This window comes from Condylura cristata, unplaced genomic scaffold (genome assembly GCF_000260355.1).
Source record: "Condylura cristata isolate star-nosed mole 26May11 unplaced genomic scaffold, ConCri1.0 scaffold00017, whole genome shotgun sequence".
NCBI lineage: Eukaryota > Metazoa > Chordata > Mammalia > Eulipotyphla > Talpidae > Condylura > Condylura cristata.
In genome coordinates this window covers 37034872-37050731 of record NW_004567118.1, presented here as the reverse complement: position 1 = coordinate 37050731, position 15860 = coordinate 37034872, and the positions used below count along the sequence as shown (strand labels likewise).

Below are 15860 nucleotides of genomic sequence, written 5' to 3'. Positions count from 1 at the left end.
GGAGGGCCGCAAATGTTTTATTTTTAAAAATAAGTTGAAAATTCAAAATATATTAAGGATTGGGAAATTTCTAAAGATGAGTTGCTAAATAAAAATGCTAAGAGCTAACATGGATAATATGTGGATTTGAACAAACTGAAAGAATAATGTGCAAATGACAACAATTTAGTAAATGCTGCCTCTTGGGTGGAAGTTTAGATACCTGGATTCCAGTCCTACCTTCACTTTGGTAAAGTTACTTTAACCTTTCTGAGGATGCTTCTGGCTCTACTGTAATATAACTTGAAGCAGAGGACTTGGGCATTTTCTGCTCTTTGGGCTAAGACTCTGTCTTCTTACCCTCTTTTTTTCTCCATACCCCTTTCAGTTATTTTTGATATCTATTCTAGAAGAAATATGGATTAACAGTCATAAATTTAGCCAATGAAAATGTTATTTCAAAAGTGCAAAGGAAAGAACACAAAGGATTTTGAGAACGATGACATTTGTTCCTTGCTTTGCCATTTACAGGCAATGTGATCTTAAATAACCTTAAGTTCCTTTTAGTAATAAAATTCTGTGAAATGCAAATGAGTCTATAAAAAATAAAATGATGAGAGAATTCACTTCCTCTCCTTTCTAATTAAGACATTTAACACCCTAGAGTAAAACTTTAATACGGACTCAAATCTGAAAGGAGATGTTCACATAACTCTCATTTTTGACATTAGCATGGCATTTGGTCATAATAGGTAATCAATAAATATTTAATAAACAGAGTAGCTTCTCATAAACATGACAGCAAGAGCAATCACATTTCACCAGGTAAAAATTCAATTAATTCAAAAGGAATTATTGTGCACCTACTGTTTGGCAGTCATATTTGCCAGACATGCTAGCAAATATATTTTGTATTTATGTATTTTATATTTCATAAAGAACAATAAGAAAATAAGAACAAGGCAACTTCACTCTTCCACTACTTGATGATCCTTTGAAGGATAGGGCATATATATAAATAAGTACATTATGCTAAAAGAGCTACCAATGCAATAGTAAAAATGCTGGACTTTTTCTGAGGAGAACTGAATCTCATTCTCATTCCTTTTCCCCATCCATTTATGCAACTTTATTGAAGAAAAATAAATTGATTACAAGCTGAACTATTAGTTGATCAGCCATAATGCATATTTATGAAGTACTAAGCTAAACAGTGTTTTAAAAGCTTGATTAAATAATAGCTCCACTCCTCCTAACAATTTAAATGAAAATTAAAAAATGTCTGAGGCCCTAATTTGGGTGTTTAGTTTTCAATATCTGTTGTTTGTATAAGGACAGGTCATTCCTTTATTGACATGCATATAACATATCACATTTGTCATTCTGCTGATTCTGTAAATTCAATACCAATTCTATAGTCTCGTCAGTTATGTATATAAGGTATATCATGTAACCTCAGATCTCTACAGTAGAAGGTTAAATAAGAATGGACACTGCTAGAACAATGCTCCTTCTTTATTGTGACCACAGAGCTTCCATCATCTCTCCCTAAGCCTCAGAGGGCTTCTTCAGCATCTTGGAGTAGGAAGGAATGATTTAGTCAAGTCAGAATAAAAATACTAGCCACATACTATGCATGCTCCATTAAAAAAATAAGTTCTGAATTGGACCTCCCTGGTGGCCTAGGGGTTAAGTCTCAGTGCTATCACTGCTATGGCTTCAGTTCAATCTGCAGCCAGGGAGCTGACACATATGGCACAGCAGATGCTCCTGACTCGCCTGCTGCTCCCCTCAGCAGTGTATTTCAGTCAATCCTCCTGTTCTGCTCCCCACTCTGTCTCTGGTGAATCTTCTCACCTCCTGCACTTCTGGCCTACCCCCCATCTTTTGTAGGCATAAATAAATTTTTTTTTTATTTATTCATACAGAACTGGGGTACAGGCCAGAGATGCGGAGGGTGAGAGGATTCACCAGAGACAGAGTGGAGAGCAGAACAGGCAGATCGACGAAGTACACTGCTGAGGGGAGCAGCGGGCGTGTCAGGAGAGGTCTGCCACACCATGTGGTCACCTCCGGGGCAGGCGGGAATCGAACTCATGCGGAAGCGGCTTTAGATTCTCAGTGCAGTGCTTTAACCCGCTGCGCCACCAGGGAGGGCCGGCATAAATAAATTTTTAAAATCTTTCTAAAAATTTCTGATGGCTTCACTAATAGCAGGAGTATAGAGACTGGGGTGGGGAGGGGTGGGGAAGCAATTGTAATAAAGAAAAAATAAAAAACAATGAACAACATATACCAGAGACATTTTATGGGGGTGGAGTGAGAAATGGGATCAAAACTTGGGGGGAAGGAGGGAGCCAAGATGGAAAAAGGCACAAAATGAAGACTGATATAAAAATAAATTTTAAAAATTCTGAGTCTTGAGCAACTGCTTTCTTATAATTACAATTTCTATAAGCAGATATTGTCTAAATGGAAGGACTAACATCTTGTCAGATCACCATAGAATGAACAAAGGAACTCTACTAACCATAGCAGAGAGGTCTGAAAAGAAACAACAAATAAGCAAACAAACAACTCTCTTATTGCTTAAACAATGCAGGCTTTCCAAACTGCAATTAACTTTTGTTGTTTTTGTTTGGCCCTGGTCAATACAGTAAAAAATCAGAGTAATCATTTTTTATGTTTGAGATTTCACCATCATCCCACTGGGGACCAATAAAACATTTGGCATTTTGGTATTGGGTTGCTGTTTTATTCCCCTGGTGGTGGTAGTGGGCTGCAAATCCATGTTGTACATTTCACTTGCTTTTTTTTTTCTAACTCTTACTCATGCTTGATTTCTGTTTTTGTTTTTTTTAAAGATTTATTTATTTATGCATACAGAACTGGGGTACAGGCCAGAGGTGCAGAGGTGGCCAGAGGACACACCAGAGACAGAGTGGGGAGCAGAACTGGCTGACTGACTAAGTACACTGCTGAGGGGAGCAGTGGGCAGGTCAGGAGAGGTCTGCCACACCATGTGGGTCACCTCCTGGATAGGGATAGAACTCATGCTGATGTGGCTTTAGTTTCTCAGTGCTGTGCTTTAACCGGCTGCACCACCAGGGAGGGCCCTGGTTTCTGTTTTAAGTAGATATTGCTTTCTTTTAGTTACAGGAATTTTTATTTTCTACTCTCACCAGGATATATGTCCAGAAATAAGATTCTGTAAGAATCTCTTCCAATTAAGCTTATTTAGCAGTTTGCCTACAATGTTAGAGACCTGTATGGATGCATATCTTAACAGCAACTGCTTTGAATTGCTCTGAATTTGGGTGAATATGACCCTTTCTTAAAAAAAAAAAAGCCACAATTGTGAACTGGATATACTCATATGTCATGCTGTCACACCATTAAAGAACATACACTTACAATAGCCATATTATTGGGGTGCAAAGATGCCCTAAACAAATTACACAAACACAGGTTTTATGGACCCCATCCCCACTCCAGACCAAAGAGACCCAAGATACCAAGAACTACAAATCCCATACAGTCATCACCACCAAAGGGGGGATTGCTGGGCACTGAGCAGCCAGGCATGGTGTATAGCCAGCCATGTGGGCCTTGAGGGTGCTTGATTTTTTCCACCTGCTCTCAGTGTGCTACTGGGGTCCCAGTTCAACGGGTTTACCAGTTTATCTCCCTCTCCCTCATTTACCAGTTTATTTCCCTCTCTTTCTCCTTGAGTTACTCATTTCATTTCCCCTTCTTTTGTAAATAAGCCCTTTTAACCATTTTTGAATGTGCCTGCAGTTGAGTCTTATGAAAAGTCCCATTAAATAAAGCACACGGATTTGGACCCACAGTGAGACAACCCATTTTATATTGGGGTTGCCCTGTAACACTATGAGTAATGAAAGAACTAAGGGAGAGCACCTCTTTGTACTATTACATATTCTGGGGGAAGAAAGTAAGAAGTTTACCTCTAAACGAAGTTAAGTTTTTATCTACAATGGTGTGGTGAAAGTGTGTGTCAATATAGGGAAATATTATTTTACAATGTGAAAGAAAATAGGCAACACACAAAATTTTAATATTACAAGCCATTCCCAAATGCTAATTACATATACCTGCATGGTTGCCTTTGAGTTTCTGTCATCAACCTGCAAATTGGGCTAGATCATGAATTCTTCTAGTTTCCTAAAATATCCACACTAATCACCAAACTATAATTTTCAATTTTCTCCCATTTCTTGATTTGGAATCACTGAGAATATGGGATGCCCTTGAACCTTCTTGCATGAAAGGCTCTACTTACTCAGATTTTAACAGGGTGGTCCCTAGGAAAAGGGAAAGTTCCAGGCTCCCTGCCCTTCCCAGAAGGAGGGTGGAGCTGAGGAGAGAAAAGGAGAAAAAAGAGAAGGGAGAGCCAGAAGGAGACTTGAGGAAGCCACATAGAGCAAAGGGAAACATGTGAAGAAACCGTGTTTATTTCATGGCCCTGGACTGGTTGAAAGAGATGTGGGTGAGAGACCCATGGGGAAGTGACTATGGCAGTGTTTATATTAATTTTGATTGTGCTTTTTTCCTCCCAGACTTGTCTGGCCATCTCTGACTCTTCCATGGGTCCCAGCCAGAAGGTGCTTTAGTCTTGTGGCGGGCCTTCGGATCTTGTTTTGGGCCAATCCCTTTAGGGTTAACTTTTGCCCACGAGGGGATGGGTAACTTCAGGTGTATGATTTAGAAATTGTATTCTTTGTCTTCATATTGTATACTCACTGTATTAAAGTTCCTTTTCATTAAAATCTTTTATGTTTCGTCTTAATGCAGCAGGTGGCAGAACCTATTTAGCACAGGCAGGTTTGGGGGTTCAGTGGTGCCTCTCTCTCTGCACTATAACAAGATGATGGTCAAACTGCAGGGTTCTGAACCTTGAGGACATCACCAGCAGCTAAAGAAGGTTCCACTCGACACTGATATAGACTACAGCTTCACCCAAGATGCTGGGTCCAGACTTCATTTTTCTCTTTCTTTCCTTTACTCTGACACTGGTCTAGCAAGATAATGCCCTTATCCATATCCCCAGGTCACTGTGGGTGTGGAGGCAGGGGTATGGGAGCAGTGTAATCTCTCAGACTGTTGAATTTGCCACTGTGCTGGTGATTCTGTAGTTCTACACATCACAAAGTTTTCCCTGATTTCTAAAGTTTCTGTTTCTTTAAAATAAACCAAGAAACAAGCAAACTCTACCTCTCTGTGTTGTGTCAGCCTCCCTAACCCTGGAAGTTTACTGCCCTGTCCGTGGTTAACAAACTCAAATCCCAGGAATCTTGATTCTGGTTCTGTACAAAGAAAGGGATACCAGGCAAGGGGAATCAGAATGAACTACCTGTGTAGGCTGAAGACCCTTAAATTTTATTATTGTCATCTTGCCGCCCCTTTTGAAGATAGTGCAGAATCTGCTGGTATAACAATAACTGTCCAACAAAATTCTTAGACTCTCTGGCCAAAGGTGTTTTACCTAAAAACAAGGCGGTAGCTGCTAATAAAAACAACACTTGCTGCACCTGGATTAACACTGCTAAGGAAGTTGCAACTCAGTTACATAAGAGCACCAACTAAGGTTGGGGAGGAAGGGAAATTTCCTCCTTGCCCTCTGGGTTCTTCCTGGCTAGTTGAGTAATCAAATTTACATTAGGCAGATTTTTAGGAGGAAAAAAAATTTTAAATGGGCACTTATGGGGGATCTGCACAGGTAAGTGGACTCCAAAGCCAGTGAGGCCAAGTAGAGGTAGAAATCCTGAATTAAAGAATGGGGTAAGGTTCTGGTCCTTCAAGAATAGAAAGGCGTGGCCCTCCGTGGTGGCGCAGCGGGTTAAAGCACAGCACTGAGAACTAAAGCCACTTCCCATGAGTTCGATTCCCACCTGCCTCGGAGGTGACCACATGGTGCAGCAGACCTCTTCTGACCCGCCCACTGCTCCCCTCAGCAGTGTTCTTCATCGATCTGCCCGTTCTGCTCCCCACTCTGTTTTTGGTGAAGCCTCTCGCCGCCCCTCAGCCTCTGGCCTGTACCCTAATCTGTATGCACAAATAAATCTTAAAAAAAAAAAAATAGAACAGCGTGACTCACATGAAGAACAGATGCTCTGTAATTAGACTTTGGACCTAACTTAACAATAAGTTTTTTCCCACAGAAACTATTTCAGCTAATAACCCTAATTCTGGTTAAAACCTTGCCCCCATTTTCATTATTTTAGGTAGTTAAAGGAGTAGTGAATGTTTCTAATAAGCCTGAAGGGCCTCAACTGAACTCCACTGAAAATCATACACGTGCAAAAGTGGCACGTGTTGGGGAGCCTGGCTCTCACCACACCCTCACTTAAAAGGATGATGACTTGGGCTCCCTGGTGGCGCAATGGGTTAGGGTGCAGCACTGCAAGCTGGCCTCAGCCACTTCAGGAAGCATTCCATCCCCAGCCCAGGAGGTGATCCATATGGTAGGGCAGACCTCTCCTGTCTTGCCTGTTTCACCTGCTGCTCCCCTCAGCAGTGTACTTCGTTGGTCTGCCTGTGATGCTCCCCACTCTGTCTCTGGTGAATCCTCTTACCACCCCCCACCCCCCAACCTCTGGCCAGTACACCAGTTCTCTATGCATAAATAAATAAATTTTTTTTTTTTTAAAGGATGATGACTTCAACAGTGGTTTTTCTTTGATTGGCTTGGGTCTTGGGGGGCTCTAAATGCACTCCAAACACTGATAATTATTAGTTTCTCAAAAGACTTTGAATAAACTGTAGTCTCTTAAAGACTTTGAATACCTACCAGCCACCAAGCAAATGATCTCCTTAAGATTGGAATATCATAAAAGAAATAAGGAGAATGGCCATCTTAAAAAGGGTGAAGCTGAAGTCATGATCTAAATGACCTGAGAATAGCACATGGAGGATCAATGAGAACTGTGAGGACTTCAGAGCAATAGTTGAGTGATGTGAGGCCTTAAATTTTACTCCCATCTTCCCTCAGGATGAAAGTCTGATCAAAAGAGGGGAATTGTTAAAAAAGAAATAGGTCTGGCCCTCCCTGGTGGCACAGCGGGTTAAAGCACAGCACTGAGAAACTAAAGCCACTTCCGCATGAGTTCGATTCCCGCCTGCCCCGGAGGTGACCACATGGCGCGGCAGACCTCTCCTGGCCCGCCCGCTGCTCCCCTCAGCAGTGTACTTCGTAGATCTGCCTGTTCTGCTCCCCACTCTGTCTCTGGTGAAGCCTCTCGCTGCCCCTGAGCCTCTGGCCTGTACCCCAGTTCTGTACATGCAAATAAATAAATCTTTAAAAAAAAAAAAGAAGAAATAGGCCTAAAATGGAGTCACTCATGACAGACTACACCTCCAAACCAAGATTTAATATCTAATATAATTTCAGTTTCCATTTCTCCCAGGAATGTAGTCCTGATCAGTCCTCACAAGAATAGCATATAATATACAGAGTAAGAATACTCCACCTACTCCCTCACAGAGGATAGTCTTGCCTGGAAAAATCTTTTCTTTGGCTACTTACTTTCTTATTTTGAAGACCTTCCATTTGTATGACCTCTCTTGAGTCCTCTCTACTTACTAGATTAGATGGAAAGCTGCCTGATTCATGAATACTTTAGTCACCAATTAGATCTCTAAATTTATTCAGATGAATTTTATTAAACTCTATAAAAACAGTATCTAATACTTACATCTGACACTGTGTTAGACCCAGTTCTGAATGCTTTTCATTAACTCACTTAATCTTCAAAACTGTGAATTAGGTAATATTACTATCCCCAGTTTATAGATTAGAAGGCTAAGGCACAGAAATGCTAAATAATTTGGCCAAGGACACACACCTAGTAAATTTTAAGAAGGCTGGAAAGAAATGCTAAGGCATTAAGATGGTAGTTTTTCAGGGTGTAGGGTTGAGAGAGATGACATGATCAAATTTTGAACTAAGACAGTGGAAGATGAGCTGAAACAGTGAGGAGAGATCCCAGACCAGTTTGGGGAGGGCTTTGGGTTTGACTGAGGGAGAGGAGGAGTCTATGAAGATTCTAATCTTTCCCTTAGGTGACTAGGTGTAGATCATAAGTAGGGACAATAAAAAAGATGGAACAGGTTTGGGGAGAGAAGATGAAGTATTTGCATCTGTAAATTTTAAGCTCATTCGAGAAGTCATGTGTAGAGTTGAGACTCTTAGGGTAGAACTGGTTGGTAGTTAGAACCCAAAGAGAGGTGGCAAAACCCAGGGAGAACAGAGATGACAAAAAGTTGTGCGCCAAGGACAGAATTCTGAAGCACTCCAACTATACAGGAAATGCTGGGAAGAATGTGCTTCATATTTAAGATTAAAATAACAAGCACAAATATGAAAAAACAGTTGCACATTTGCTTTTCAAGTTTGTTTTCTTTTAGGAAAGACAAGGTAGCATGGATGTAAGGCAGGGTGGTCAAGACAAGCTTGGGTTTAAATAAGCATTTGCTGTCTAATAACTCTGTGGCTACAGTCAGCTTATTAAGTGTCTGTAAAATGTGAAAGTTACTCATATAGGCATGAAGTGGGTGAATCCACAAAGGCACTGCCATGTAGTGTGGATATAATAAATATTAGATATCATCACTAATGACTATACCAATAGAAAATTATTTTGCATTCTGCTTGCTATACTTTTGGTATGGTGGAGTACAAGTAAACACAGTTTATAGTAGTTAAGGGAATTAGTGGGAACTGATAGAAATGTTGCTATATGAGCTACAAGTCTACATCAAAAAGCTTTCTTTTGCTGTAGTCTAAATATTCAGCAACTACCCTCAGGACGTGGCACGAAGTGAATCCTCAAGAAATGAACTGACAGAGATAACATGTGATTTTTTTTTTTTTTTTAAGGGGAGGGGATACCTCCCTGGTGATCTAGGGGTTATCACAGAGCTATCACAGCAAAGACCTGAGTTCCATCCGGACTAGGACACGAGTGTCACAGCAGACCTCCCCTGTCCTGCTGCTCCCCTTCAGTAGAGCTGCCTGTTCTGAATCTTCTCACCCCTGCATCTATGGCCTCCAACCCAGTTCCTTTACACACACACACACACACACATACAGGGGTGGGGCAGGAAAGGAGGGATTCACATTCTATTTTTCCCAACAGGGCAACTTCCAGTTACCCAGTACATAGGCGGCCACATGGAGTTCAACTCTGCAATGTCTTTTGTGTTCTTTCCGGTTGTCAACCCTTTTCAATTCCAAGCAACTGTCAAGCTGTGGGCTAATGTGTAAAATTCTTAGACCTGCTCTCAGACATTTCACTACTGGAAGAATTATCACTCCTGCAAAGAAAGAGGTGAAGTAGACATACCATTCTTGTCATCTGAGATCTTGCAAAAGAACTTGGCTATCTATGCAGCTCCCCTCCCATCAGTATCAGCCGCATATTTGAAATTCCAGTCTTACAAATCCTCCTTGAGAAAAAGGTTAGAGTCCACAGAGGGCCCATTAAGATGCAAATATGTCATTTGAAAATGGGAACTGCCTTGGCTTCCGTCTGGCACAGACTTATTTATCAGCCCCACGATGTGAGTATCCAGCCTCTTGCCAGAGGCCTAGACCTTGGGTGCAGTAGGGCCTCTTCAGAGCCCACAAGGTGGAGTGGACCTGGGCTAGCGGCCAGGGCACCGCCGACCACCAGCCTCGTCGCAGACCTCCGGCAGGTCCGGGACCAGCCAGGACATAGGCAACCCAGGGAAGTGCCGTGGTGGGGTGGGAAACCGTCACCCTCAGGTCTCCCCGTTCCTCACGAAACCGTCACCCCCAGGTCTCCCCGTTCCTCACGCGGTCGCCTCGACCCTTCCTAAAGCCGGCGGGCTCACGTCAGAACAATCGTGGCCAGACAAGCGGTGCAGTGTAATGTTCATTCATATTCGACTTTTTTTCATCAGCGCAACTTCAGTTACCCAGCACCTGGGCGGCCGCATGGAGTTAAACTCTGCACTGTCTTTTGTGTTCTTTTCGCTTCAACCCATTTACATTCCAAGCTGTAGGCTAATGTGTAATATACAGTTCAGTTTGCCTTTTCAAAGGCACTTCAATTTATAAATAGCATGCCAGGGCTCGCGACCGAGTTAAACGCAGTCAGAGACTTTCGGCATTCGGGCCTCGGCTGGGCGGCAGCTGCAGTTCCGCCTCAGCGCTCTCACAGCTCCCCCACAAGCAGTCAGCAGACCGCGCCCGCGCGCACCCCGCGGCCGAGCCCGTCACGTCCCGAGCGTCGGGAGGCGGGGCCTCCGCCCACACGTCACGAGGCCCCGCCCCACCGCCCTGATATCAACCGCGCCGCCCGCCATTTTGTCTCTAGTGTCTCGTTTGCAGTCGACAGCGCGGAAGGGGGAGTTCTGCTCCGTAGGCGGGAGTCAGGGGACCTGGTCTATTGTTTGTGTTTGACTCCGTAGTTTGGTCCGAGGCCTTCGGAGCTTTCCCGGGGCCCTCGGCAGAAGCTGCAGCGACCACCCCCGCCCCTCCCCTCCGTCCCCGGGACCGGGAGGGACCCAGTCCGCGTCACGCCCCTCAGCGCTCGCCGATCCCTTCTCTGTTGTTGAGTCCGCATCGTGTCCCCCGGAATCAGACGGTGCCCCATAGATGGCCAGCTTTCCCCCGAGGGTCAACGAGAAAGAGATCGGTGAGGAATGGGTCGGCGGGTGAGGGGTGTTGGGGCGATCGCGGGGGCCGAGGAGAGGCAGGGACGACTCGGTGGAGAGTCGGGGACAAGCCCTTTTTGAAGAAAGTAGGGTGAGTCTGGGCCAAGCCCTTGAGCGCAGCGGAAGGAAGCGGCCCCGCGGGTGGGCGTCACCGGCGGTAAATGGGATCCGCGCGGAGGCTGCGGCGCCTGCAGTGCGCCTGGATGGTGGGGAGCGGTGCGCGGCGATAAGTCGGCGGGAGCCCGCGGGACTGGCCGGGGGCAGACCTGTACCCCTGCGGACCCTAGTTTCCGCGCCAGACGTTGGCGCTGGGCGGTGATCCTGGTTAATCTCTTGGCCTGGGCGTCGAGTGGATGGTGGACCCTTAAGTTAAACCTCGGGGACTCAAACGGAACCCAGTATTAGGAGATGTGATGACAGAGTCCATGTATATACTCACACTTTTTTTTTTTTTAAATATATATAAAGAAGAAATGGGATCGAAGCCTGGTCTCTTTAATAGGAAGGCAGCACTGTTGGGGGGAGGATACTCCCGAATTATCTTTCTTATAGATAAGAAAAGGGAGGAGCAGTGTAATTGGGTGGAGTGACTGAAGAAAAGCTGCTTGTACAGGAGGGCATCTTTCTGGAAAGGCTCTCAAAAGCCTGGTTGTGTGACTAGCCCTGCCACGCTGAAGATGGAGGCAGATGTTAAGATTGTGCATCAGGACCGATCCAGGGGCTCAGTTGAAAGCACATTTATTTATTTAAATAAAGTTTAGTGAACATTGTGTTAAGTCATGTTACACACTTTGTAAAGTTTTTACTTATTTTTAAATTTTCTTATTTGTGCATTCAAGAACTGGGGTGTGGGCTAGAGGCTCAGGGTATTTGAGGATTCACCAGAGACAAGAGCAGAACAGGTAATTTTCTAGACAGGTCTGCTGTGCCTTGTGGGTTAGCTCCCGACAGGGTTTTGAACCCATGCTGCTGTAGCTGCAGGTAGCTTCCTCTCAGCACACAGAGCTGCGACTTAACCCCTTGTGCCACCAAGGAGGCCCCCTATACATTTGAATTAACTTACTGTGTTAATTCGGAATTGGAAGCGACCATTGAACCTTTATTTCCCTGTTCGAGTAAATGTATGACGTTGCAAAATACATCGAAGAGGTATTGTTAGAGAAAGGGAGAAGCTGAAGAAGCCAAAACACCCTCTAAGCTGTATGTGGGTGAAGATTTATACCTTGGAGATAACTACTTTAGGATTCTGGATTCCTCTTGGGGTAAGGTTGAATGACTAGGAGACAGCTTTAATCCTGGTTCTCATGATTTTTAAAACTACAAAGGACACACAAGCTTTGTATGCAACTTTGACTACTTTAAGTACATCCAGAAATTCACATACAAAAGTTCGTAATCTCAATATGAATGATTTACTTTTCATTTTTTGTTTCAATTAATCTTTATGAACCATATTTGAAAACTTTGTGGACCTCTAACTTCTAAGGGATGAGTAGATGCCTTATTTCACAAGGTAGAATCATCCATTAAGTAGCCTTTTCATTACAATTTAAAAAAGGGATGGGGGGAGGGCCTGCCCTGGTGGTGCAAGGTGTTAAGTCTCAGAGCTATGAAGCTATCCACAGCCACTACAGCAGTTCTGTCCCCAGCCAGGGAGGTGACCCACTTGGTGCAGCAAACCTCACCTCTCTCCCATTGCTCCTCTCAGCTGTGTATTTCAGTAGAGCTGCCTTTTCTGTTCCTGACTCTGTCTCTGGAGTATCTTCTTACCCACCCCACCCTTTACCCCCACTTCTAGCCTACACACCAACTCTTGTGTATATAAATAAATAAATCTTAATTTAAGAAAAAAATAGATTTCTGTGTTATGTCTTGGGTATTGTGTAAATGTTTCTAATACCAGATAAATCAAAAGCTCTTTAGCCTTTTCTAAGTTTTGGGCTTTTTAACCCAGAGTGTTTTGTTTTTGTTATTGTTTCTTTAAGTATCATTTGGATACAAAGTTAAGCACTAATTTTTTTGTGTAACTTTGCATATATATATCAATAAGAAAAATTACTTTTCCCTTTTCGGTATTAACTATAGCTGTTAGGTTTTCTGAAGTGCCTACCAAAGAGGCAAGATTTTATGAATGATTAGGAGAGGAAGTCTTGTGAGTAGGAGTTACAACTTTGAGCTTCTGCTCTCTTTCACAAGACACTACCACAGATCTTCCCCTTATGGTTATGAAATTGCTGCGAGGAGTGTGGAACTAGATTTGGTTTCCTTGGTTCAGTGGTGACTCAGATGATTTTATTACTATACAGATACTGTGTGGTGTCTTATGTGTTCTCTGGCAGGTAGCCTTTCCCTTATACTAGGGCCACTAAATCATAATCTCTTAGGATACTGTCATTAAATACTTGCAGGTAATGTAATAAAAGTTAAACAGTTTTATAAAAAAGCTTCGTTATTAATCCTATGTTAACATCTGGGTGCCACTTTGATGAGGACCATTGCTACCTAATTGGAGTTTATCCAGAAAAGTATGAAGGTGAAGGTAGGGACTGGACTTGAAACCATGTAATTTAAAGATTACAAAGACTTAAAGAATTTATAACCTGGTGAAAAGATTTAGTTGCTGATAAAATATGGCTATCTTCAACATGTGGATGTCATGTGAGAATAGGATTGGATTTACTAGGTTAGAGACAAGACTGAGTGGGTAGATTGGCATGAAGGAAGATTTGAGTCATTAAGAAGAAATTTCCTGAGAATCTTAACAAAGCTAAAATAGAAAAAACTTTAGGCATCTGTGTTTATGAATATCATAGGAAAAGTCTCAGCTTTAATTTTTGCTTCTAAAGCCATCGTTTGTGTATCAAAGAGTTGAGTAGGGAAAATTTCAGGTCAAGAATGGGAGCTTAAATATTTGCTTTCATGTTCACTCAATAAGTATTTACTAAGCACCTGTTAAATGCCAGGTGCTATATTAGCTATTGATGGAGCACATATTGAAACTGGAAATGTCACTACATGAGTACAGCTTGGGATTATAGATGTACAACTGCTCTAGCAGTAGGAGTATAAATAGCTCTTATTTGAACTTCAGGACACAGGATATATTGAAGTGTTAGAAAGTTTAAGCCATTAAAAAAAAAACACTAGAATCAACTAGACAACCCAACATAATATAAAATAGGAAACGAAAGTAACAACTTGTAATCAAAAAAGTAAGAATAACAGAATTTGAATCCAAGACAATGCTAATGATAAAAAATCCTTGCTCAAAATGAAGGTGATTCCAGCAGTTTGTATGCATGTATGTCCGGGAGGAGCCTGTTGGTCCTGTTTCTTGTTAAATATGGAAGAAAGTTTTTTAGTATGTCAGTATTTGTTATGAATGCTAAATGTAAGTACTCTTGACCAAATTTAAGATGTATGAAATTGTCCATAATTGTCCTTAAACATAATTCAATTTTTGGCATCAGTTTGTGGCTCATAAAAAAAGGGGTTTGAGAGTCACTATTTGAGAATCACCAACAGGAGATTGGACCAAATAATCTTTTAAGTGCCTTATATATAATTCAGAGGTTTTGTGATTTTTATTTATTTATTTTTTTGGGTGGCCTGGGCCTAAAAACAGATAAGCATAATTCTTATTTGATTATAGTGTTTCCCTTTGTCTTGTGATTTACTATGTTAAGGTATTGTTGGCTTGTAATGCTATATAGAGGTATAGGTTCACACTTCAAATGTATGTTACCATACCACACCCACCATTAAAGAACCCATAATCCCTCAGCATAGTCCTTTATGCCCTCTTTTCTCTCTTTCTATTGTTATCCTCCACCCCTGCCTCCAGTAGCCTCAATTGTATTCTATAGAGGTTTGTTTTTCCAGTTGAATACATTTGGCATGTAAAAGTTTTTTGAAAGTTACTTTGTATGATACTCTTTCATAAAGTAACTTGAGTTCTCTTGGATTTTAAATGATTGTGATTTGATGAAAATATAAGGCAATGCAAAAGGCAATTGCGAGCCTTGATTGATCATTGCATTATTGTTATTTTACTAATTTTTTTTTTAAGATTTATTTATGTATACAATGGCTGGGATATAGGTCAGAGGTACAGGGCAGAAGATTCACCAGCGACAGAGTGGGGAGCAAAACGGGGTTACTGAGATGCACTGCTGAGGGGAGCAGCAGATGAGACAGGAGAGGCCAGCTGCTCTATGTGGGTCACCTGCCTGGCCAAGGATCAAACTCTGCAGTAGCTGGGGGATAGTGCTATGCTAAATCCTTGAACCACCAGGGAGGGCCCCAGTTATTTTTTTAATTGAAACTTTATTTAAAAATATTTGCATTGGGAAATTTTAGGAAAATATTTTTACCAAAATTTAAAGGTAAATGTGTAGGGGTCTTTACACCATATATTTGTCTTCAAAGGGCAGAAAGCAGAACTCCTTTGCAGAGAAAAAGGAAAATCTCTATGGAGCTGAATGAGCTCCAAAGTATTATGGAGGCAGTCCCACGTCCACTGTTGATTATAATACATTTTTTCTTCCTTTTAGTGAGATCACGCACTATAGGTGAACTTTTAGCTCCAGCAGCTCCTTTTGACAAGAAATGTGGCCGTGAAAATTGGACTGTTGCCTTTGCTCCAGATGGTTCATACTTTGCTTGGTCGCAAGGACATCGAACAGTAAAACTTGTTCCGTGGTCCCAGTGCCTTAAGAACTTGTAAGAATTTTTTTTAATGTATTTTGTATCTGTTTGTGGAATATACTGTGTTTTTTGTGTGTGTGGTATAATAAAAACACAACATAGAATTTTTTCCTTTGTAGACAGACTTATAAATGCATTTTTGAAACATTTTATATTATTTTATTGTTGGAACTTTTCCCTCACCACTGAGCATTTCTTCTCATCTGAAATTATTCAGGCATGCCTTTCTAAACTGATAGCAACTTTTCCCTTTCCCATCTATAGGATTCTGTTTTATTCAATATCACCATAATAATATTGAAGTTATTTTAACAGATACTTAGAATTATTTAGTGTGGACAGGAGTTCAGAGTAAATAAAAACTATTTTAATCTGACCTTTTTTTCCTCTCTAGTCTCTTGCATGGCACCAAGAATATCACCAATTCAAGCAGCTTGAGGTTGTCAAGACAAAATAGTGATGGTGGTCAGAAA

At 41.9% G+C, this 15860-nt stretch overlaps 1 protein-coding gene across 1 annotated transcript in view; it reads left to right on the top strand.

Annotated features, from left to right (window-relative positions):
- The first annotated feature begins 10352 nt into the window (after positions 1-10352).
- WSB1 (WD repeat and SOCS box containing 1) overlaps positions 10353-15860 on the top strand; it is a 15000-nt gene continuing 9492 nt past the window's right edge. The window contains exons 1-3 of the mRNA XM_012726102.1: positions 10353-10661; positions 15234-15402; positions 15782-15855. Coding sequence (XP_012581556.1) covers positions 10622-10661; positions 15234-15402; positions 15782-15855 — 283 coding nt within the window. The 5' untranslated portion in view covers positions 10353-10621. The remainder of the gene's footprint in view (positions 10662-15233; positions 15403-15781; positions 15856-15860) is intronic.